Below are 26,261 nucleotides of genomic sequence, written 5' to 3' on the forward strand. Positions count from 1 at the left end.
GTTCTGACTGGCTAGCCATGTGGTCAGGGGGTAGTCAGGCTGGGGATTATTCAGGTTGTTGGGGAGTAGACAAGGGTTATGAGGGGTAGTCAAGTGAGTTAGGGTGTAGTTAGGAAGTCAAGGAGGTAGTTGGTGTGGGAGTTTAGGGGACAGTCAGATCATGGGTTGTCAGGTAGTTGGGACGGAGGTTGTCAAGGAGTGGGATGTATGTGTCAGGAGTATGGTTATTCAAAAGTTAGATCTAGATTAAATCCTTCTAACTTCCTTGAGTAATTATTCTGGCTAGTAAGTTGGAATCATCCAAAGTCGCCAACTCCAACTCAGAGTTTTGGAGATTTCCAAATGCAGAAGAATTGCCCATCGGAAGTCCAAATGTCCCTGGCAATTCCCACGTAGTCAGTGCATTGGGACTTCTGACATGTCCTGTGGCATATCTTGGGTTTCCTCTGTGGTATGTTTGAATTTGGAAGTTCTGGGCTCTTAACTCTGTTTCTCCCTCAACAAACGCTGTCTGACCTGTTGAGTACTTCCAGCATTTTCTGTTTTTCATTTCAGATTTCCAGCATTCATATTCTACTTTTGGAATGAATAGCTAACTTGTAAATTAGTTTTACCAAGAACAACGATGGGGCTGCATATTTTACTTTGTATGATACAAGGAGCATTAAAAGACTACTTCAGAGCCAGCGCATGCTCTGAATTGTCTTAATAGATTCCTTGTAAATAGGCGTAGTGTCCTTTCTTTAGTATGGAAATGGGTGGCAAAAAAATGCCCTGATAAGTATAGCCACGCTTCAAATGTTGTGAAAATCGGGACCATCACTCTGTTAAATCAGGTATCATTACTTTGATTTAATGCCCACAGAACTGATGCAATTAAATCTGTGTATTTGTTTGATTCATTCCATTTTTTGTATAAAGTTAACCACTTTACTAGTTTGTGCAATGTGCTGCATTCCTAATCTTAGAAACACAGAAGCTGCTTGCAGGATTAGAGAATACCTACAATAGCTTGTTAATTATAACAATGAGGCCTAAATTCAACATAATTGCACCAGTTCTGTGGGCGTTAAATCAAAGCAATGATATCTGATTTAACAGAGTGATGGTCCTGATTTTCACAACATTTGAAACGTGGCTATACTTAACAGGGCATTTTTTTGCCACCCATTTCCATATTAAAGAAAGGACACTACGCCCATTTACAAGGAATCTATTAAGACAATTCAGAGCATGCGCTGGCTCTGAAGTAGTCACAGCAATTGTCCTGAGGACTGCCATAAGCTACATAAGCTTGTGAGTTTACTATCAAATAAATCGGTTGGACTTAAACCTGGTGTTGTCAGACTTTTTACTGCATAAGCTACAAATGAAGCAGCAAATGAGTTTTCTTAACTTACGTTAACATGGAGTGAGGATGACCTGATCCGACAAGTAAGCTGCATTTAGAAGCCTAATTTGCATCTCAAATGCAAAGTGAGAACAATCCTAAATTTGTCTTCCCCTTCTTTGAGTGCATGAATTCAAAATGCCAATTATATCAGACTCTATTGAATTTAGGTCCCAATAGCTTCTGACATCCCCAAGGAAATATTCAAAAGAAAAATAAATGGATATGGCCAGATAATTTGTTATTTTAATTTTACAGAATTAATTTAATGCAATTGATTAATTGTCATGACATTTAAATGCATTTTTGTTAAACTTGTAAGTACTGTATTGTAGTTCATGGAATATTATGGTGATGCATGTTTAAAGGCAAAATGGGGGAATTTTCCCATCCTGCCCCCCCATGGGAATCATAGCGATGGGGGATCCATGCAAGGTCCGTTGGCCTCAGATGGGATTTTCCGGTTCTGGGGATAAGTGCAGCTGGAAAATATCACCCAATGTCTAGGAACACAAGAACATTGTAATCAGTGTAAACCATTCAATCAGAACATTGCTGCAGAGCATCAACCTCAATGTCACTTTCCCATATCTACCTCAACGCCACTTTCCTGCACTATCTCCATATTCCTTGACTCAAGCTATGTGGTTTTGTGCAAGAGAAATCATGTTTAAACAAGTTATTTAAGTTCTTTTAAAAAGACACGTGCTGTGGATAAAGGAGAACCAATGGGTGTACCCCATACTTAGATTTCAAGAAGGTGTTTGATAAGATGCCATATCAAAGACTATTGCAGAAAATAAATGCTCATGGTGTTGGAGTTAACATATTGGCATGGATAGAAGATTGGTTAGCTAACAGGAAACAGGGAGTATCCACGATTGGGTATTTTATCTGGTTTGCAGGATGCAATGAGTGATATGTCACAGGGATCAGTGGCGGGCCCTCAGCTTTTTACAGTTTTTATGAATAGCTTGGATAAAGAGACCAAATGTATATTTGCTAAATTTGCTGTTGACATAAAGATAAGGAAATAAGTTGTGAAGGGGACATGTGGAGATTAAGTGACTAGACAAATATCGGACAAATGGAGTATAATTTCGAAAAATGTGAAATTCTCCATTATGGCAGGAGGAATAAAAAATAAGTTTATCATCTAAATGGTCAGTATTGTGGAGTTCTGAGGTGCAGAGTGATCTGCAATTGTAGTACATGAATCGCAAAAGGCTGGTAAGCAGGTACAGCAAGTAATTAGAATAGCTAATAGAACGTTAACATTTACTGCAAAGGGAATTTAATATAAAAGTAGGGATGTTATGCTTTAGTTATAAAGGGTACTGGTGAGACCACATCTGGAGGAATGTGTACAATATTGGTCTCCTTACTTAAGGAAGGATGTAAATGCATTAGAAGCAATTCAGAGAAGATTTACTAGGCTAATGCCAGGAATGTGTGGGTTGTCTTAGAAAGAATGGCAGAGGCCATACTTGTATTGCTAGACTTTAGATTGAAACCTCTTATATACTGAGGGGTCTTGATAGGATGGATGTTGAGAGGATGTCTCCTGTTATGGGATAATCTGGAACTAGGGGTCATCGTCTAAAAATAAGGGCAGAAATGAGAAATTTTAGGACAGAAATGAGAAGTTTTTTTTCATATGGTAGTGGGTCTTTGGAACTCCCTTCCTCAAGACAATGGAAGCAGGGTCCTTTAATTTTTTTAAGGCAGAGCTAGATAGGTTCTTGATAAACAAGTGGGTAAAACATTATTGGAGGTAGGCAGGAGGTACAATTAGATTAGCCAAAATGTTACTGAATGGTGGAGCAGGCTCGATGAGCTGAGTAACAGCTCTTACTCCTAATTCATATGTTTGTATTACCAAAGAAAAAAATAGCAGAATACATCATTGTTCACAATAAAAACTATTTAACCTCAGTGACACATTATAGTTTCATTTCCAAATACCAAATGGTAGTATTTATGGAGAAGATCATAAGACCCCACTTATCCTCAAATTCAATTCCCTGCTTCAAATTGGTTAGTGAAAAAAATAGACGGTTACAAATCAAAAATAAAGTTTTATAAGCATTATCCGGGCCCTAGTTAGATTGCAACCTTGAGCCCATACCTTCCATTAAATGATAACAAATTTCCTTTTTACTTTCCCCACTTCATGGGGCTGAGAATTAGTTAGCTGTGTACTCATCCCAGGTACTCAATGCATGACAACTTTCCTAAAGAGCATATTAACACCTTACAGCAATAGGCAAAAACAAACATGACTATTAACCAGATTTATTTTATCAATTTACCAGCACAAAGTTGCTTCGTCTGTCTTCTGAGAAAAGTTTCATATGCTCAGCATATTTCCATTTTTTAATGTCAGAATTGGAACACTTGCAGTCATCTTTGGACTGGAATATAATTTCCGGATATATGGCAAAGGGAGGTGGGATGTTAGATCATGGGAAACCTGAAATTAAGTGTCTCAAACTCAGCTACCTCATTATCATTTTACTTTTGAGATTCCCATCCAATTTGCATCAGGAGCATGACAACAACCTGCTTGATGCAATCTCAACTCCAATATATAAAAGGACACTCCAAACATACGAATTGAAATGATTGAAGTACCATGGAGTGATAAAGCAGTACAGCAAATCCTTTCAATTGGAAGTTTGATAGAAGTCAACATAAAACTTTCATTATTATAAATTTTATAACTTTTTGGTCATGAAGATGTATTAAATGCAATTATGAAACCAAACCTACCCTCTTTATTATGTTCTCTTGGTTTAATGTGAACAGCTCAGATGGTCATCCCTCTTGACAAAGGCATCAATGTTTGGGTGTCACCCTTTCTCTCTCTTCACAGATCCTGCCTGGACTCTTCTGTACTTCCAGAATTTTCTATTTTATTTCATACTTTCAGTATCTACAGTTTATTGCCATTTTCTTGCCAAGATAAATACTGGTTTACTATGATCTACAACATGGTGTTGTAAGAACTACCAAAGTAAAAACAGTAACCGAAAGAGAAAGAACATGTGGACAGACCAAAAGGTATCTCAGAGGCAGTGACTGTAGATTATATTCTCTCTCCACCCTCATTCCTAGAACTGAGATTGTAAATGAATACTTTGCAATTTTCATCAGTCACATTTCTGACCCTCCAGTCACTGAAGAAACTGTTGAAGCAAGATGGACCCAGCAGACACTCCTGTAGTGATCTTCTGTGGCTGAGATGGTTGTTGCTAACAACCAGAAACATCTTATTATGTGCCAGCCACTGCAGAGTTTTTCTCCAATCTCCATTGACCTTAGTTTTACCAGACTGCTTAGGGCTGCTCTGGTCAAATCCCTCCTTGATGGCAAGTGCAGACACTATTATCTCAACATTAAAATCCAGCTCATGTTCATGTACAGGGTAAGGTTTTCAAGTGGTAATTGCAGCAACCAAGCTAAGCATCTGTGAACTCTTAGTAGCATATTTTAAATAATTACAGCAGTTGCATTTCTTCAATTTTATCTCAGAATTCAAAACAATTAGGAAGAGTAAAGATACATAAAAAGAGAGGTAAGCTCTGGAAAGTACTGTACCATTACTTATAATCTAAACTAAAGTTCTGAGCATTTAAGCAAAGCCTTTAATCATACTAATTACCAATATATTGACTTAGAAGAAATTATTTTTAAAATAAGGATATTTATGGGCCTTTAGTATAAAAACTACAACATAAAAAGGTGAATGGTAAAGAGCTGCAAGCCCATATTACATGGGAATATTTATGCAAAAGTGAAATGTGAGCAGACAAAACAACATGCATATGATAGCTAAGCTAAATGCCATTTATTTTTCAGAAGCTAATCAAGAATACACTCCCTTCACTGTACTAGACAAACCTTCCACAGGTTTCTATCCCAATGGACATGTGCATCTGCCCACTATTACCTCAGCAAATAATCCAACCACTAGATGGACTGTATTTTCATTCACATTGCAATAACCCCTGTTGTCATTATTATTCGCACATGTCTAAAATGGTGCAGCGAGTTGGTATGTCAAGGCATGCAGAAAAATCCATAGGTTTGGGGATAGGCCACAGAAAAGTGGGGAAGCATTAAGTAGTCATCTTAGGATGTGGTTAAACCCATTGGTGAAGTGAGAGTGGGTCACTTATTGCTGTCATGGATATTATGATTGGCGCAGTTGCAAACTTAACTGGAAAGAAATCAAGGCTCTGTTGGGATCTGAACCCAGGATGTTTCAATAAGCAATAATCATGCCTCAATTAAACCTCATCAGCTACGATACTGCCACTGCGCAAAGCTTATTGCTATCATGCTGCAGGGTGAATAGAGACAGTTATTGAGGGGGAAATATGTTAAGCTAAATTAAATCCACAGCAAGACAAAAAATGTCACTGAACGTTAGCATCTCAAGTTTCTTCCTTCCTCCCCACAAGTATTTGGCTCCAAATCATGATAGTCAATTTTAAGTCTGCGGATACAGTAAAGAATTAGGAAAGCTAAAAACGTTTATTCTGAAAGGAATTAAATACACGAGTAAAGAGGTTATAATTCATTTATACAGGGAATTGGTGAAACCGTGGCAGGATTTTACAGTCTCGTTCAACCTGAGAGTGGAAAGTCCGGCCCAAAGTCAATGGATTCCAGGGACAGGCAAGGCAGCAGAATTCCGGAGCATATCTGGACTACAATGCATACTATTGGTCTCCTTATTTAAGTAAGGATGTAAATGCATTGGAAGCATTTCAGAGAGGGTTTACTAGATTAATACCTAAAGTTTGAGGGCTGCCTTATGAATAAAAACTGGACAGATGAGACTTGCATCAACTGGAGTTTAGAAGAACAAGAGGTGACTTACTTAAAACTTAAGATCCTGAAGGGTCTTGACAGCGTGGATGCAGAAAGGATGTTTCCCCTCGTGGGAGAATCTAGAACTAGGGGCACTGTTTAAAAATAAGAGATCACCCATTTAAAACAGAGATGACAAGAATTCTTTTGTTCTCTCAGAGGGCTGAGAGTCTTTCAAACTCTCTTTCCTAATAGGCAGTAGAGTCTTTGACTCTCTGAGCTATGAGGAGAGGCTGAATAAACTGGGCTTGTACTCGTTAGAGTTTAGAAGAATGAGGGGAGATCTCATTGAGACTTATAAGATGATGAATGGGATGGATAGGATAGAGGTGGAGAGACTCTTCCCGCTCAAAAAAGGCAGTAGGACTAGGGGGCACAGCCTCAAGATAAAAGGGGGGTGGTTTAGAACGGAGTTGAGGAGGAACTTCTTCACTCAAAGGGTGGTGAATCTCTGGAATTCTCTGCCCGTTGAAGTGGTGGAGGCTGCCTCGCTAAATATTTTTAAGACGCGGGTTGATGGGTTTTTGATAAGAGAGGGGATTAAGGGTTATGGGGAGAAAGCGGGAAAGTGGAACTGAGCAGCGACAGATCAGCCATGATCTTATTGAATGGCGGGACAGGCTCGAAGGGCTAGATGGCCTACTCCTGCTCCTATTTCTTATGTTCTCCCATTGCCTTTTGAGGAAGAAAGTTTCAAAAATTCTCAGCCCTCCAAGAGGAAATAAATTCTTCTAATCTTTGTCTTAAATGGGTGATGTATTATATTTAAGGCAGAGCTAGATAAATTCTTGATAAGTAGAAAGGTGAAAGGTTATCTGCCGTAGATAGGAATGTGGCATTGAGACCACAATTTGATCACCCATAAGCTTATAAAATAATGGAGCATGCTTGAGAGGCTGAGTGGCCTACTGCTGGTCAAATACAAGTGGTTTTACAGACCTCATAAGGAAATTGTCTTTGCTATTTGCAGGGAAATGTTTTTGAATCAAAGCTTTCAAATAAAATATAAATTGTAACATACACATATTGAAAAAAAATGTCAAAAGAATGCAAGGCACAGAAGGTCTGCTATTGATCTGCAACAAGCATCTGGTGCATGGACAGCCAGCTGTTCATGTCATATTAGCAGTGAGTCTTGGACAGCAATTTTTTTATGCAGTAAATCATAATTGAGTTCACAATATTATATACTGGAATACTTTGATCTGGTATCCTTATTCAGCAAGGAATGCCAATGCTAACGGATTTTATTTTTCCAGGCCACAGCTCTGTCTTCAGAAAATACTATGCATATTTAGCCATCATCTCACAACTGCAAAATTTAAGAACTGTTCTGAAGTCAACTAGAAAGAAAATTGAGATCATAAATTCTACTTGCTACACTTTCCCAAACAGCAAATGAGTGACAGGTTTAATTTCTTCCACTGTATTTTACAAAAACACAAGTACAGAATGCCAAGCACTGCTACCCATTGGCCAGTGAAATAAGGCAACTGCTAGGATGACTAAAAAAAGATACCCATTTAGTTTTGACACAACGGCTAATATCTGACTTGCATTCCATTGTTGAGGCAAAAATGTAAACATTTCCCTTGCATTCATATAGACTCAGGGGCAATAAAAGTTTGGATATTATGAAAATAGGTTGGCAGATTTTCACCTAATTATTATTAACACAAAAGATAGGTAAATTCCTAATATTACAATAGTGACACCATAACACATTTATAAATATATTATGTTACATTAGTACTCAACTGAGTGTGAGTTCAAAGGAAACAAATTGGCCATTTGGCCCATCTAACCTGCTTTGTCATTCAGTAAGATTATGGCTGATCTGACTGTGGCCCACATTCCTGCTTGTTCCTTGTAAATCAAAAATGTGTCCAGCGCACCCTTAAATATATTTGATGATCCAGCCTCCATACATCCCTGGGGAAGAAAATTCTAAAGACTATTTGAAAACTCATCTTCATCTCCATATTAATATGGGAAACTCCTTACCTTGGAACTGTGACCCTGAATGCTACATTCCTCCATGAGGAGAAACATCCCCTCAGCATTTATCTAGTCAAGCCCCCTCAGAAACCCATGTTGAAGTCTGATTATCTCTCATTCTTCTCAACTCCAATGAGTATAGGCTAACTTTCTCAACCTTCCTTCATATGCCAATACCTTCATCCAAGGAATAAGCCAGGAACCTTCCTTGAACTACTTTCAAAGCATATATAATCCTCCTTAGGTAGTAACCAAAATTTAAAACTGTATGCAATGCAGACATCCCTACTTTTATGCTCCAACCCCTTTCCAATAAAGAATTATGTTATGTTCTTAATAAAGGCCAACATTTTGTTTGTCTTCCTAATAACTTGTATCTGCACACTAACCTTTTGTGACTCATGTTCAAGGATACCTATAGTCCCCTGCACTGTAACATTCCAATTAACTAATATTCTGCTTTTCTGTTCTTCCAGCCAAAGTGAATAACCTCACATTTGTCCACATCATATTCCATATGTCAATCTTTTGCCTAATCACTTAACCTATCTCCCTTTGCAGATGCTTTGTATCTTCTCTACATGCTTTGACTTGTCTTTATATCTTCAGTAAATTTGGCTATCGTAATATCAATCCCTCCACGTCACCAATATAGATTGTAAATAGTTGATCTGTGGCAATCTAAGTGGCTAATTCTTCCAGCCCGCTGTGCTGTTCTTGCAGCACGGCATACCAGGAGACATCAGCAGAGTTCTTATCTCCCAGCCGAAGATTTTCAGCATAATTAGCTACAAGCCAGAAATTGGCACAGAGCTTATTACAATATGGTAATTGGATTTCCATTTCATTAGCAGGCCCAAGACTGAAGTCGCCAGGCCCACTAGCGTCTCCCCTAGTGCCAGAAGTGGTTCATTCCAGCAGGGTTTACAACTGCTCCCCACTAATGGGGAGCAGGTGGCCGACCCTGCTAAAGTGAGGAGAGTCCAATGAAGCCCCCTCCAGGTTGCAATGCCTAAGGGGCACCATGGGACTGCCCAGTGGCCATTGCACAGTGGCATGGCGGGGGGGGTCGCTGGGCCTATTGGTGGGGGGGGGGGGGGGAGGGAATTGGTGGGGGTGGGAGTCCCACTGCTACCCTGCATTTGGGACCATGGACAGAAGGGGGGACAGTAATCGGGGCTAGCCATCCAAGTGGGGGAGTCAAGACTGCCAGGTGGGGGTGTCGAGGTTGCCAGTGGGGGGAGTTTGGAGATTGGGGCTGGCCAGGTGGGAGAGGGTGGGTCAAGGAGATCAGGGCTGGTCCAGGGAGCCCTGGAGGCCAACGATCGAGGGGTGGGAGGTCAAAAGGCCAGCAATCGGGGGTTGCAGACTGGTCAGCAAATCGGGCTGGCCAGCGGTCACAAGGCTAGCAATGCGGGGCCACTACACATGCGCCAAACTCTGCTCTGACAGATTTGCGGCACGATGGCACAGTGGTTAGCATTGCCTCCCGGCGCCAGGGATCCAGGTTCAATACTCGCCTTGATTCACTGTCTGTGCAGAGTATGCATGTTCTCCTCATGTCTGCATAGGTATCCTCTGAGTTCTCCGGTTTCCTCCCACAGTCCAAAAGATGTACTGGTTAGATGCATTGGCTATGCTAAATTCTCCCTCAGTGCACCCAAACAGGTGCTGGAGTGTGGCAAACAGGGGATTTTCACAGTAACTTCATTGCAGTGTTAATGTAAGCCTGTTTGTGACACTAATAAATGAACTTATGTACATGCACAGTGGCCTGCTCAACTATGCTGCCAGCCTCTCAGGTTAGAATAGCTGTGATGCACAGAGTGCGGGAGAATCAATCTGAAAAATCACACTAGAAAAAATTCAACAAGTTACTCCCTTTTTCACACAAATTGGGGACATAGAATTTTCTTGGGAGAATCCTGGCCTACAAGTTTGCCAATTTTAAAATGATCCATTTATCTTCATTCTCCATTTCCTGATAGTTAGACAATCCTCTATCCATGATAATATATCAGCACTATTACTGAGAGCTCTTAGTTTGTGCAGTTACATTGTTATGCTGCTCTCCATCTCCTGGCAGGAGGTATAATTGGTAGGGGCAATGAATAACTTTAAATTTAATTTATATTTATCTCTTAGCAAAGGTGGAACATAGTTCTGGTTTCATTTGAAGCTTTTCAGTGCCAGGAAGTCTGGGGGCTCTATTTGTATGTATGCCTTTTTATTGAGGTTTTACAACCCTAGAAAAACAGATGGGTTTTAAAGGGGTTAATGGCTTCATGGATTTAAGAAAAAAGTGGAAAATAACAGTGCTGCTGCTTAACTACAGGGGTCCAGGCACCTGCAGGGTCACATTGAAAAACAGAGGGGTGGATTAGTCAGTATGCATATGACAGAGTGGAGGCAGGAGTTCTAAACTCTTCAGTAAGAAATCCTGCAAAACTGCTGGGGAACTCATGCGTTTGCTCTGAAATTGAAGTAATAGTGAGCTTAGATTGTGGTTTCTAGTTGTCACAGGCGGTTATCAGCTGGGGGAAAAAATCAAGTGAATGCTCAGAAATCCATGAGAAGAAAAACATTTGCAGTGGAGGCAGTCCTAGCCAAGGACCTTGGTGTTGAGAAAGTGGTAAATCTTCACTGTGGTTTTGTGTCTGTATGTGTTTGCTGGGATAAAGGGAATACTGAGAGTTTCAATCATTTTCTGGTGCTTGTAGCAAATCTTTCCACCCTTTGACTAATCTAATATAGTTATTTTTTATCTTTTTGATTTTTTTTTGTATTGAAAGTACACTGGCAGGTGCTTGTGTATATGTTCAGTAACTGACCTCCACTGTTATTAAAAAGTTAGGATCTATCAAGCCAAGTTTCAATCTGGGATCTAACTTGTCCAGTAATAGTATCAGATGGGATGGTAACAAACTTGGGGCTTTTTGGTGTTAAAAGTCCTGAATGTAATGAATTTAAGTGTGATCTGTAAATCCTTAAAGAAATTAGTTTATTGGGTTACTGGGGTACAGAACGGGATCTGCTGTGAAGTATATTACACAGGTTGGAACTCAAAAATGCCTTTGACTATTGCTAAAGATTTTTTGGGAGTAGAAGATGTAATGACGTATATGAAATCCATGACTAAAGCTAAACTGACCAAGTTAGCAGATAAATTGAAGGTACAAACTGAAGCGGGATTTTGAAAGAATTATGAGTAATTATCTAGTTTTGAGAGTTAAAAAGAGAAACCTGACATTAGTATCACAGCTGGAACTAGCAAAACTTCAGTTTCAAATGAAACAAAGTTAATTTTATTAGTCACAAGTAAGGATTACATTAACATTGCAATGAAGTTACTGTGAAATACCCCTCGTCGCCACACTTCGGCACCTGTTCAGGTCAATGCACCTAACCAGCTAACCTACAACTCGAGATAGAAGGAACGAGAGAAAAGCAGAAGCTTGAACTTGAAAAGGAAAAGATGTGGAGAAGCTTGAATTGGAGGAAAAAGAGAAATGGAAAAAATGAAATAGAAAGGAGAAAGAAAGAGCAAAAGAAATGAAAATATGGAGAATTAAGCTTGAGTTTCGATAGGGAAAGAAATCAGACACAAGACTTGGCTTGAGAAAAGCTAAGAATGGGGAGGTAGTTCAGATGATTCTGATTCCACTGGGGAATTGGATTTAATTAAAAATCATCGTTTAGTGCCTAACTTTAAAGGAGATGGAATTGAAATATATTTCAACTCAATTAAAAAATAGCTGTAAAGTTGAAGTGGCCTAAAAATGTTTGGACCTTAATGTTATGCAGCATCCTGACGGAGGCAGCTATGAATGTGTACACTGTTCTGTCAGAGGAGCAATCTGCAGACTATGATGTGGTTAAAGAGGCAATACTCCAAGCTTATGAGCTTGTCCCTGAAGCTAATCAATTAGTGTAGAACCATTATAAAGAAACCTAATCATACATCTGTAGAATCTGCAAGAAAAAAAGAAACACTGTGGGATCAGTCGTTTCAGTCACCAAAGTTACAGACAATTTTTTAGAACGTGAGGGAATCATGATTTTGGCCGAACTCCTAGTGTTCCAATAACCATTAAAACTTATTTAGATGAATCAGGTATCAAAGATCCAATAGGCAGCAGTTTTGGCAGATACCTATGATATCTTACACACACAATTCTAGGGAATGTCAAATTGGTAAAGTAAATGGGGCTAGAACCTATCAGCAATGTAAAGAAAATAATATTCTTCCATTGTAATAAGACTGGTCATACTAAAACTAATTGCTGCAAATTAAATGGGGACCTATTACAATAATAGAACAGCTTAAGGAATCCTCAGAAAAGGTTGTAACAGGAAAGGAAACGTGCATTAAATCTGAAACGATGGCACAGGTGTTCCGTCAGAACCTACTAGGAAGTGGATATGGTTCAGGATAGTCAAGAGGGTTATTTGATTATTGCTAAAAAGAGTCAGGCTACTGAGGTTCTGGATGTTTGTCTGGAAGGAAGATGTGTTCCCTTACTCCTCCAACAAAATATGTAAACAACATATGGAAACGTTTAATAATTTTATTTATAGAGAGGTATTTCATTTTTCTAATCAAGGAGTGAAACTAATAAAAATATTGAGATATACTGGAGCAGGTGAATTACTGATGCTGACTGATTATACAATGGGTCTTCCACAGGGGCTAACAAAGAAAAAGTAATAATTGGAGGTATACACAGAGGGTATAAACTGGTTCCATTATATAGAGGTGGATTCAAGAATGAATAAGCTAGTGGAGGGGTTGCAGTTGGAGTAGTAGCATCAAGACGCGGGTTGATGGGTTTTTGATAAGAGAGGGGATTAAGGGTTATGGGGAGAGGGCGGGAATGTGGAACTGAGCCACGACAGATCAGCCATGATCTTATTGAATGGCGGGGCAGGCTTGAAGGGCTAGATGGCCTACTCCTGCTCCTATTTATGTTCTTATGTAAATCCCTATGGAACTGATTTTTATATTGGGAAATGATTTCGCTGGCTCAGAAATATTAGCCTAACCAAGGGTAACGAAACAACTAGCAGAAGAGAAAGAGACTGAGATGCAACAGGAGGAACATCTGAATTGTTTCCTTGCAGTGTCATCACCAGACCCCTGACCAGACAGGAACAGGATAAAGTTATACAAGAGAGAAATGAAGTAGATTCACTTATCTGACACTATTTCAAGAAAACTTAAGTAAAAAAGGAATGCTATAATCCAAAAATTTTTATGAAGTCAGACTAGACCATATGTCTTGCACTTTGAACTCTGGCATGGGTAAGTACAAGATGTTTCACTCCAGGTATGATTCAAATGACTCATGAGGGAGCTTTTATCAAATGAAGTTTATTTAAAAATAGTTAACATATAAGACAATTAGCAATAATGTTTACCAATTATAGATAAAACAACTACAAATATTGTTCCAACATAAACAATCCCCTGCAAACACACACACCATCCTAGGTTTAGCACAAGAAATAAGTATGGTCATGTGATTACATTTTGCAGCTTTCCAACCCTTACCGTGGATTACTCCTTTGGCTGTTGAGTTGAAAATGCTCAAGTCTTCTAGCCCTGGAACTTCTAGCTTACTACTAGAGACAGAGGCACTCCTTGCCTCTTCTAACTACTTGCTAGCCAGCCACTAAGTGCTGAATTTACAATACCAGGGAGATAGAAACACATTGCTTGCAGCTTGGACTCCTAACAGCTTCTGCCAAACTGAAATACCTTGGATTTTTTCTCCTATGAAGGTACAACCTGATCTGTCAATTAACCTTCCCTTAACAATTCAAAGGTTCATTGCAATGGGCCCTGATAAAAAAAAACAAAAGGCCCATTCCATGACTTTAGCAGCACTAAAAAGACATCTGCTCAGGAACTCAATGCCAAAAATTGAAAAAAAAAGGCCTGCTTATAACTGCAGAAAATATGCTTAAAATACCTTTCTTAAAGGCACGGTAGTGTCACAGGAGGAAGGTAAAGAGAATGAAGCTATGTTTAGCCCACCTCCTTTAGTGCAAAAGCAATAGGCTGATCCTATTCAGAATCAAAACCAATACCTGATGTTATTACTTCAAAGGTAAAGTGCTAATAGGAAATGGAAACCACTTCAAAAACCAGTGGGTAAGGAGTGGACATTAATTCGTCAGATGGTAGTTCCATCTGGGTATCGTAATGAAATTTTATGAGTGGCTCACAAAATTCCAATGGCAGGTCATCTAAGTATTAAGAAAATACAGGCTAACATAGTGAAAGATCTTTACTGGCCAGGATTTCATAAAGACATGCGGGCGAGGGAATGATTCTCTGATTCATGCCATTCCCAGAGAATAGCGTACAGGCCTAAAAATTGGTTTCAGGCCCAGCACCAAACAGTGTGCCATTATCCCGACCTGGTCCCCAATAGTGTGACTGCATTTCAATCTCATTAGCGAATTTGGCACACAATCTTCCCAGCTCCTGAAGTGCTCTCACCTCTCATGAGGTCATAGCACATGAATCACTACTGGTCTGGAGACTTGGCATGATGGCCATGCCAGAATGCCATGGAATTCCCCAGGTGGCCATGGGCATGGCCAGGTGATGCCCACTGGGCAACACCCAAATGGCAGTGTCCACCAGGCACTTTGGTAGTGGCAGTTAAGCACTCCAACATTTCCAGTTGGGCATCATCAGGGTGTTGCAGTGTTGCCAAGGGGGTGAGACTTGGGTTGGGGCTATGATTGGGGGGGCATGTCAAGGGTCATAACAGGGGGCCTCAATGCCAACAATATGTGTAGGGGAGGTAGATGAACATGCCATCGATGATGCGGTTCCAGCATCTGTGGGGGGTGGTGGTGGTGGGAGGGAATCTCCCTTTGCACTGAGAGATCAGGGCACTCTTGTGAAACGGTGCCCGAATGCTCTGAAATTGGGCTCACTGGTGTCTTTAGAACCTGGCGCCAATCACCAACATGCAACTCACCACTCTCCAAAACAGTGACTGAAGTGGGATTGCAAGCCTTAGAAAATAGCGTGGATCGCTCATTTACTTGCCATTGTGACACTAGTTGTTTGTTGGGATAATTATGCCCATGTTTAAATTCTGCCAGGCATGTCATACATGGCAAGTAGTGGAAAAACTTGTACCCTTAATTCCGATACCAACTTTTCAAGACCTGTTTAGAAGGGTCTTAATAGATCGTGCAGGATCCCTACTTCAAACCAAAAGTGGGAATCAGGATCTTTTAACCATTGTAGATGATTTAACAAGATTTCCTAAGGCAGTGGCTTTGAGGCAAAAATGGTGGTGGTAATGGTTCAATTCTTCACAAGATATCGATTAAAGGAAGTACAACTAAATCAAGGTTCAAATTTTATGTCACAAACTTTCAAAGAAAAAATGAATAGTTTGAGAATAAAACAATTTTAAGTTTTCAGCTTATCATCTGCAGTTGAGCAGCATTAGAAAGATGGTATGGAACTTTAAAGATCATGATTAACGTCTATTGCCAGGAATGTCGTAACGATTGGGATAAAGAAATTTCATTTTTACTGTTTGCCATTGTTGATGCCCCAAATGAATCAATGAAGTTAAGTCATTTTGAAATTACATAGAGGTATGAAGTGAGAGACCCCTTTAAATTAAAGAAAAATTTATAAACCAAAGCTCAGAAATGACACCTTTGACCCACGTGTCAAATTTCCAGGAAAGATTAACCAAAGCGTACGCATTAGCCAAACAGCATTCGGAAATAAATCAACAACAAGAGCGGACAAAAATGCCAAAACATGAAATTTTCTTGATGGAGACAAGGTGTTAGTATTGTTACCTGTATTCTGGTGAACCATTAAAACGGAGGTTCACTAGACTTTATCTAATCAAAAAGAAACTTAATGTAAATTATATAATACTTCAGGCAGGTGTATTTCAAACCAGAGGACAAGTCAGCATGTGTCACATTAATATTCTAAGCGATATTACAAAAGAAAAGACAGTCAGGAGGAGTGTGTGTTTGCAGATGTGAGTGAAAACCCAACAACCAATTTGAGCAGAGCAAACTTCCTCAAACAGCAATGTGATAACCAGTTAGTGTATTTATTGTGATGCTGTTGGAGGACGTCAGTCAGCACCAGGAATAACTCTCTTGCTGTTCTTCAAAATAGTGTCATGGGACTTTTCATATTCATTCCAACAGGCGGGTAGGGCCTCGGTTTAACATTCCATCCAAAAGATGGCACTTCCAACAGTGCAGCTCCCCACTCTGTCTGTATTGCATTGAGTGCCAACCTTGATTTTTGTATTCAGCAGTGTAAAGGACTAAGAGGGGGAAAGAATTCTAAAATATGGACAAACGAGTTGATTGGTTATGTTTTGTACAGCCTAACAAGGAAGGGAGTAGTGCTCCATTTGGTTCCATGGAATGAAGTGAGCCAAATTTCTACTTTTATGTACCAAAAATAAATTTATTTTGTAAATTAATTCAACAGTCTGAGGCATCTACAAAAATAAAGTTGCCACTGTCAAAGACAAAAGCAGCCCATCGCTAAAATGCATACATTTATAATGAAGTTTTCTTCACCTTATCACAAATGTTTTAAAGCATTTATTTTAGCCAGTGCTGCCAAATCCCAACAGCAGAAGAATGCCTGGTCTAGGTGACTTTAATATCAGCTTGTAGAAAGTGATCATCATAACTATACACAAAAGAACATCTCCATAGGGTCTGCAGCTCCAACAATCGAAAATGTAAGGTAAGAAAGTCTGAGGTAGGAATACAAATTACACAATAAACTGATGTGCACATCATTTTAAATTTAAAATGGCACATTAACACTGCAGCAAATTTTTGTGTACTAAAATTAGAAAACAACCTGCCTATTTTTGGTCCAAACGTTGGTGAAACAGGACTTCACTGGGAAAGAATTAAAGTCTCCAAACACAGAACATCTAAAAGCTGTGTCTCAGCAGATATAGTTTAAAACATGCAATAAAGCAAAGAGATCTGAGGTCCTAAAGATCCTGGCCGAACATTTGGAACACACTACAGAATCAGAACAAGTACAAGTAGCAGCAAAATCTGAACTGATCAGGTTGCCTTAACCAAAATTAATCTGGAAGAGCAGAAGTTGGAATTTGAAAGGCAATCTTGTCAGTCCTAAAACTAGAGATGGAATTGCAGGCACAAAAAGAGAGAGAATTGAATCTGATTTTAGTAGCTACAGAAAACGTAACTTTACCTCACAGTAATCCAAACTTCCTTTTAGCCCAGGGTCAAACTTTGATGTGCTAAAGCTCTCCAGATTTGTCCCAAAATTTGAAGAGGAAGATGTGAGAGCTCTTGGTAAGCTAGCAATTCAGTTACACAGGCTACCAGAATTGTGAACATTCTTGATACAGTGCAGGACAGCTGGTAGGAGAAGTTTAAGGTTTAGTCAATATCATCTGCTGAAATATCTGCAGTGCCTGTTAACCCCTCTAATAGTACTGCCCTACGTGCGGCAGAATCTGACAAAATTCCCCACAGCTACCAGAGTTTTGTCCTTCAGGAAACAGTGCCCGCATATCCCTCCAAGGAAAAAAGCAAGTTAATTGTACCATTCAACGATACAAGGACCACTCAATTACCAGCGAACAAAGGCTGCAATTCTCAGTGCCTATGAACCAGCACCAAAGGCATATTGCCAGAAACTCTAACTCCGATTTTTTTAAAAAAATCAACAATTGGGAATTCAAGGCTAAAACAAATAGCTTTTGACCAGTGGTTCTGCACTTTAAGAAGTGCTAGCAGTTAAAGGAACTGGTGATGTTAGAGGAGTTTAAGAGCTGCTTCCTCCACTGCCTCAAAACTCAGATAAAGGATTTCTACAGTTAGATCTGCAGCAATGATGGCTAATGATTATGACCCATAACTCATAGGAATATGACCCATAACTCTAGGAATTTAGGCAGACCCTTCCTAAATCACTGCCAGAAATTTGAGGAAGTTAAGAAGGGGGAATTTGATCAGAAGTGAAAGGATGTAAAAGCAAAGGTATCTGAAGTTCTTTCCAAACCCAAAACAGGAACACAGCAAGCCAAATTGACACACACTGGCCCATGTGTTGCACAACAATAAGCCAAGACACTCCAGACCTGAATGCTAGAAGCACAATGGGAAGCCTGTGGGCCTTCTTGAACTCCACATGATTAGTTCCATGGAGCATGTCCCAGTAAGTGACGCAATAGATCAGGCAGAGGCATTTAAGCCAGAAATTAGCCTCTCTAATAGGACTGTCCTATGTGTGGTAGAACCTGACAAAATTCCCAACAGCTCCCCGAGTTCAGGAAACAGTGCCCTCATATCCCTCCAAGGAAAAAAGTTCATTATACCACTTAACGATACAGGGACCACTCAATCCCTGATGTTGTGAAAAGACCTGACCTCCCCACACTGTCTGCACATACACCTCTCCACTACAGCCCCGCTCCAGCCCCTTCTTCCCAAGTCCCCTGGAAGGCTGATAGGTATCAAATGTGGTCTCTTAACTCAGCAGTATGACTCACCCTTGTGGTGCTGGTAGAATGTCACTAATGTGGCTCAACTGGCCTCTGAGTAGGAGAATCATCCACTACCTTGCATGATGGCAGGAAGGCAACAGGCAAACCACCACTTTCTCACACCATTTCATGGGCATCTCTCCATTTCCAAGCTGTTCAGCAGATGGTTGATAAAAATCAAGCCCGAAATTTCTGCTATAAAGGATTTTTTAGAACTGTTAAATAACATACAACTATTTAACATTTATACTAGTTTCATATTTTAAACAGCAGTGCAATAACATTGATAGTGGGGAACTTGACAAGGAGAACTTTTCCCCTTAATGGAGGGCCTAATAACCAGGGGACATTGATTTAGTTAAGGGTTAGGAGGTTTATAGGTGATGGTGAGAAAAACATTTTCATCTAGTGGATGGTGGGAATTTGGAACTCATTGGCTGAAAGGGTGGTAGAGGCAGGAACCTTCACAACATTTAAGAAGTACTTAAATGAGCACTTGAAATGCCATCGCATACAAGGCTATGGACCAAGTGCTGGAAAATTGGATTAGGATACGTGCCTCATGACCGATGCCGAAGGGCCTCTTTCTGTGCTGTAATTCTCTATGACTATAAAAGATGGCCATTAATAACCTTTCAGAAATCAATAAATGTAGGCCAAAACATTAAAAATTGTCTTAAAATTTGTCTTCTTGTATGTAAATACTGGCATCAATTGATCAAGTATTGGAAATTTGTTTTAAATTATGTTACAAATGTAATCTAAACCCAACAGTCCCCTGGAAACTGGATTTATTACAACCAAATTTAAATCGGGGGATGCTGAGTAACACATTACGACGCCCATTCTTTGTGATGTACTTGTAATCTACAGTTTTAAAAAAATACTGTAATTACTGTAATACATGACAGTGTTAAAAATTTGAGCCATTTGGTCTATACCAGAGCAACATATTCACTACGACAGGCTTCATCATGTCTGGACTTATCACCCAATGCTAAAAGTGCATTAGCATCCAGTGAAGATAGGTTTAGACATGAACGCAATGCCTTATAGCAAAATTGCTTATTGTCCCTGTAGACCATATCAAGTTTCCATGGTGAAGGCGTCATATAAATGCAAGTTGCAACAATATATTGCAACTACTCACAGAAAGAATAAAAGTTAAATTGCGGCGATCTTATAATTGAGATATATTTCGATCTTAACGGTACAAGCAGTCCTTATATGTTGCACAAGAATATCCCCACTGTAAAATGCGAATTACTAAATCTAAAAGCAAGTCACTTTCTGAAATACACAAGCTGGTTTGCGATCACTGCGTACGAATCGCGAACTTTCAACACATGAGAGAAAAGGCAGTTTTTAATCCGTCGCACTTCTGCTCTGAAACAGAGCAGATAGTCTGTTGTCTTATTCCTCCCGGATCAGAGAGCTCAAGTTTCACTGGCTGGGTGGGTTATTTAACAACATGAGTTGTTGCTGAAAGATGGGTGCACAGTCTCGGCACGAGAGAAAAAAAAAGTGCCCTATAGACAAACCCGAGATTATAATTAAAAAAGTGCTTTCCCCCACTCACGCCAACAAACTCAAAGTTCCAGAAAACCCGCATTAAACACGATTCTTTCGGGACAGGCTGTTGCGATAAGCACTTCGCTACATTAACATGCGTATGGCGAACTCAAGGACAGAGCGTTAGCTATCGATAACCACGGCATTTTCCTGAAAGATAAATCAATGTGCTGCTTATAGGAATTGCAACCACTCCACAGCAGGGCACAGCCCAGCCTGTTTCATCATTTCCTTCAAGGGGGGGGGGGGGCGAGGGTTTTTAAGCGGCATTTGCAACAAGTGGACAGTGCTGGAACGCCCACCGCCCCTTCCCCGGGGAGGATGACTGAGCGTTCGGTTACATCGCCACGGGCGAAAGGCCGGCACCAGCAGCGCGCCATCGGATCCATTTCACAAGCGCAGACGGTCAACTGCAGGTCAACCGAACTTTGACCGGAGACTCCGCCCCCCCCCTCCGCTGCAATTGGCGGGGGAGGGGCTTACCACCGGCGCGTTGTCATTGGTCAACCTGGCGGTCCATCAGGGGGATACGTCAAAATGCACCATCCCTCGCGCCCCGCCCCCTGACGGTTGGCGTTTCGAACGCTGGCACTTTCAAAAACACCCCCCGCCGCTCCCCCCTTCCGGGGGCCTTCCCATCGATGTGGAGATGCCACTGTTGGACCGGGATATACACAGTGTGAAGTCTCACAACACCAAGTTAAAGAAACCAACAAGTTTATTTGGTAGCAAATGCCATTAGTTTTTGGGGCTCTGCCCCTTCTTACCGGACTCCCCCACTCACTTGACCAAGGAGCAGTAAGCGCTCCGAAAGCTAGTGGCGTTTGCTATCAAATAAACCTGTGGCGACTTTAACCTGGTGTTGTGAGGCTTCTTACTGCATTTACCCCAGTCCAACGCCGGCATCTCCACATTCCCATTGACCCAGCGGCAGCTCCCTACTGGCCAAACTATCCATCTATCAATCAACTAACACCACCCACAGGCCCCCAAATCGGTAAATAAAGACGATGAAGGTGGGGGTGAGGTGTTAGGGATAGGATTAAAATAAAAGGAGCAGAATTATTGCGAATTACGTTAATTGCCCTGCCAGAAGCCGCCAACAACAACACTTGCCGCCACTCCGCTGACGTCCCACCTGAGCGGGGGTAAGTGGATCGTCAAAATAAAGACGTCATCCCATGATGCCCCGCTCCGGCATTACCTCAGCCCGGCATGCAACGCGATGGTTAGAATCTTCTGGGGCGTTGTCATGGTGATGGGAGCCGACATGCAAATTTTAGAACGCCCGTACGTAATGAGCAGCCAATGGGAGGCAGCCCAGATGACCTCATGGCTATTTCGGGGGTATTACCAGTTGCAGATAAGCTTGGGACTCACGCTGCAAAGTGCTCAGAGCCGAGTGTGAAACAAGCCGGAGGAACTTGGTAGTTTGCACACTTTTTTTTGGGAGCTTTCTTACTGTAAAACAGGAGATTTTGGACTGGGAGGGGGCGGGAAAAAACAAAATATTCACCGATTTCCAGAAGTGTTTTTATTGTTTTCTTGAAGTTCTGAGTTACCTTGTAGCCTCATCCGAACTCTTTTAAGAACTCTGCTACATTTGCTATTTTGAAACACTTTTGTATCCAGAGTTTTTCTTTCCTCACCCCTCCCGTCCATCGGTATTCTATGTCTACGAAGATGGAACAGCCATTCTACCACGACGATGCACTCAACGCCGCTTTTGCACAGCCCGAGAATAGTGGTTATGGATACAGCCCGAAAATGTTGAAACAGAATATGACTCTCAACCTGTCCGATCCAGCCAGCAACTTGAAACCCCATCTGAGGAACAAGAACAGCGAGGGGATCTTAACGTCGCCGGACGTGGGACTTCTCAAACTCGCATCACCTGAACTTGAACGACTGATCATTCAGTCCAGCAACGGGCTGATCACCACCACCCCGACGCCGACCCAGTTCCTGTGCCCAAGAAATGTCACGGACGAGCAGGAGGGGTTCGCCGAAGGCTTCGTCAAAGCTCTGGAAGAACTTCACAAACAGAATATCCTGCCCAGCGTGACATGTTCAACTCCGTCTGTGAACACGGCGATCGCGGTCTCCGCCTCCCTGCCCAGTGCCAGTACTGTTTACAATTCCAATTTGCACCAAGAGCCTCCCGTCTACGCCAACCTCAACAACTTTAACCCCAACACCATCGCCGCAGCACAGCCGGGCTACAACGCCGGCAGCATGAACTATGCAGCGCCCCAGCACCACCCGATGACCAGCCACCAGATGCCCGTGCAGCATCCCAGACTCCAGGCCCTGAAGGAAGAGCCCCAGACGGTGCCCGAGATGCCCGGAGAGACCCCGCCGCTCTCCCCCATTGACATGGAGTCCCAGGAGCGTATCAAGGCGGAGAGGAAGCGAATGAGAAACCGCATCGCCGCCTCAAAGTGCCGGAAAAGGAAACTGGAGAGAATCGCCCGGCTGGAGGATAAAGTGAAGACCTTAAAGGCGCAGAACTCTGAACTGGCGTCCACGGCCAACCTGCTGCGAGAACAGGTTGCCCAGCTGAAGCAGAAAGTTATGAATCACGTAAACAGTGGCTGCCAACTCATGCTAACACAGCAGCTGCAAACGTTTTGATCCAAGGGACTTGGAAGGGGAGAACTATTGGTGAAACAAATGCAGAGGAGAGAGGACTGAATTAAATAGATCAAGACGGCAGAAAAGTCCTGATTGCGCCCTGAGCGCGCATGTACGGAGGAAAACGTGGAGGACTGTGCTTGATGTTTCAAAAAAAACAGTATCACTAAATACTGTTTGCGGAAAAAAAACATACGAGTCATTGTTTTACTTTGACCAAGTTTTGCATGGACCGAAACAGTTCGAGATCATCCAGTATTACAGAATTAAAAACTGCGATAGAGTAGATCGCTTCTGTTGTAGTATAACGTGGGGGAGGGCGTGGGAGGGAGTTAAGGGAGGTTAAAGCTTTGAGGTCGTTTTGCCTTGAAAAATTGTACAGACTATGTTTTGTTTCATGAAAAAAATTCTGTCAACAAAACATAACCGCTTCAAGCGATAGCCTTTGTAAGTTATTTTTATGTTGCTTATTGGGATAAAACCCAATATATTCTTGTAAATAAGAGATTTGGAGGACTCTAAGTTTACCATTTGTAATAAAATATATAATTTTTTATGTTGGTTTCTGAGAACTTCTGGAAAAAGTTCAATTATATTTAAGAATGTATGAATAAAGTATTGGAAAAGACATTTATTTTGTATTCTTTTCTTGGCATATAGTGTTCACAGTATTATTGCAGCACTCTTTAATCTGAATATTGAAAGTACATACAGTGGTAGAGATGTACAGAACTGTCCTTTGTGGTCATGTTTCTCTTTCTGTACTATACTTGAGACAGGACAAACACGTGTGTATTATAAACTTGTTATGTGGAACATTCAGAATGAAAGCATACTCTAACAAAGTTCATAACAACGAAGGCGTTTCAGTTTCACCTTTTTATTTTTCAGAGGATCTAAACGTACAGTATGACGATGCCAAATTCTTACTATCAATATGTTTTTACTATTCAACTCCAAGAAACTTACTTTTAGTTTCTAGTGCTGCTACTAACATTACCTATAAATATTTGAGGTGTTAATAAATAGGCCAAGTCAGAAACCCAAATAAGACGCCTTTTACTTTGAACTGAAGAACTGCTTAATATATTAAGAATTATGTACAAATCAGATTTCAATGACATGAAGTTTGAAGAACTTCTTTATTTGGAGAAAATACCTTTTTAAAGTACAAATTAACTAGATGTTTTCCCTTCCTGGAGAATTATAATCTGTGTTCATAATCATTTTGCTTATCAGTTACTGTTTTCGACTGTTGCAATCCATCCTAACTGAACGGTTAGACTGAGCACAATCCAATGTAAGAGTCACACTTTAGTGGAGAGGGAATGATTATTAAGAATTATAATTTTGAGCTCTAAATGGTTACACAAAACATCACAAATATAATCCTCAGTGAAGGCTGAAAGGTCACATCAAGTACCCTGCTGGAGAATTATAAGTTTTATTGTGGGTTGTAATGGATACCCGTGCTTTCACAACTATGTTAAATTATATAACTTAAGGTGGCTTATTTTAAAACGCAGAGAATTAGTCTCAGCGATTCATATCTTCTTCGCAAAACCTATATTTTCTGTAATTGAGTTATATTTTCAACTGATTGTCTTAATTCACGCAGCCAAAAATTCGAGTGGTCCTTAGTGCTGCGTGATATTTAAGTTAAAAAAGGGGAGAAAAGGAGCTAATTGAAATGCTAAATTTCATCGGAAAACTTGCTGTGAAATAAGATTCATTAGCCGTTACTGATACGATTTTTAAAAAATTATATTGTAAATCATGGTTTAGATCTCTGAATTGTTATTACCATTCAATTTGTAACACGTTACCATTACCTTGTACAAAATTGACAGATCATAGAATCACTACAGCGTAGAAGAGACCATTCGGCCCATCGAATCTGCACCAACCACAATCCCACCCAGGCCCCTTCCCCGCAATCGCACGTATTTATCCTACTAGTCCTCCTGACACTATGGCAAATTAACATGGTCAGTCCACCTAACCCGCACAACTTTGGATGCAAAAGGTAAAAAGTTTGACTCTAAATTCGTAGAACTATATAAAGCTATACACAACTCGCATTATACAGCATAGGTAAAATAATAAACGTCCCGCTGTTCCATTGTTTAGAAACAATGGAACAGATATAATTAACTTCATACATTAAACAGTAGTTGAATCTTGACTGCTGAAGCAGCAGTTTTTTTTGGGGGGTGGGGGGTCTTTTTTGAGATAGTAGATACAATTGTATTCAACAGCTCACATCGACAAGGAAAACTTAAAAGAATGCCAAAGCTAAAGATCTAAGAATCTAAACTCTCGAAAATAAATTATGTAAACAACTGAAATACTTGATCAGGATTGAGTATAACGACTCCGATTTCTTAGTAAATACAAAGACATTTGGTTCCTCTAAATTGCTGAAGTTATTTCCAGATATCCACCTATAAGTTTCAGGTTAATTTCACGATTGTGAGGATGGCCAATCGGGTTTCTGTGATACACACGAAAACTTGGTTGTAAAGCAGATCTCCCTCCAGTTTGGGATGAGTTTACTCTTGCAAATCTCAACATGCAAATGCTTAAAGTGCAAAAAGTGAGTGAAGTAGCGAAATAAAAAAAAATGCTGGAAATATAGCAGTGTTTCTTTATTTTAAAAAATCAGAAAAGCGAAAAAAAAGGCCGGGAAAACACGTTGCACTTTCAGGCACTTATTCCCTTGTAAGGTCTTTGCGCGCTCGTAAACTTGCGTCTTTTGCAGCCACGCGGACTTTGTGTGACGGGACGTGCTGACGTGGGCGCCTGGCCTGGGAACCCCGCCCGGGAACGTGGGCGTTCTGTTACCAAATATGGAAAACGCGGTGACCTCAGCGTCTGAGCTGGCGGAAGGGTGATGTCACAATGGGTGTGGGACGGTGGAGCCGAGGTAACAGCTGGGCGGGGTTTGACGGGCAGGACTGCCTCCCCGCGCTCTGCTCTAATTGACAGCTCGGGGAAGGGGTGGAGTCAGCTGGGCGAGATTTGACGAGAAGGATAGCCCCCTCACCGCGCTCTGCCCTGATTGACAGCTCTGGAAAGGAGAGGCGTCAGCTAGGCGGGGTTCGGCGGGATGAGTACGCCGCCTCTCCCCGCGCGCTGTGATCTGATTGACAGCTCGGCGGGAAAGGAAAGGTGTCAGCTGGGCGGGGTTTGACGAGAAGGATCGCCCCCGCCACCGCGTGCTGTGCTCTGATTGACAG

At 41.0% G+C, this 26,261-nt stretch overlaps 1 protein-coding gene, 1 long non-coding RNA gene and 1 pseudogene across 2 annotated transcripts in view; 1 reads left to right on the forward strand and 2 right to left on the reverse strand.

Moving 5' to 3' along the window:
- The window catches only part of LOC145347754 (uncharacterized), a 35,585-nt gene extending 14,968 nt beyond the window's left edge, over nt 1–20,617 (reverse strand). The window contains exon 1 of the long non-coding RNA XR_013887854.1: nt 18,823–20,617. This is a non-coding gene — a long non-coding RNA (uncharacterized LOC145347754). The remainder of the gene's footprint in view (nt 1–18,822) is intronic.
- On the reverse strand, nt 5,650–5,722 carry LOC145348740 (U4 spliceosomal RNA; annotated as a pseudogene).
- A 1,148-nt stretch (nt 20,618–21,765) lies between the features above and the next one.
- On the forward strand, nt 21,766–23,652 carry jun (Jun proto-oncogene, AP-1 transcription factor subunit). Its single transcript, XM_080195541.1, has one exon. The coding sequence runs from the start codon at nt 22,060–22,062 to the stop codon at nt 23,020–23,022; it is 963 nt and encodes a 320-aa protein (XP_080051667.1). The 5' UTR covers nt 21,766–22,059; the 3' UTR covers nt 23,023–23,652.
- Nucleotides 23,653–26,261: the final 2,609 nt, after the last annotated feature.

Source organism: Carcharhinus amblyrhynchos, chromosome 9 (genome assembly GCF_965287045.1).
Source record: "Carcharhinus amblyrhynchos chromosome 9, sCarAmb.v2.hapA, whole genome shotgun sequence".
In the NCBI taxonomy this organism is placed as follows: domain Eukaryota; kingdom Metazoa; phylum Chordata; class Chondrichthyes; order Carcharhiniformes; family Carcharhinidae; genus Carcharhinus; species Carcharhinus amblyrhynchos.

Coding starts and splice junctions, on each gene's coding strand:
- jun (XM_080195541.1), top strand. CDS start 22,060: ATGTCTACGAAGATGGAACAGCCATTCTACCACGACGATGCACTCAAC.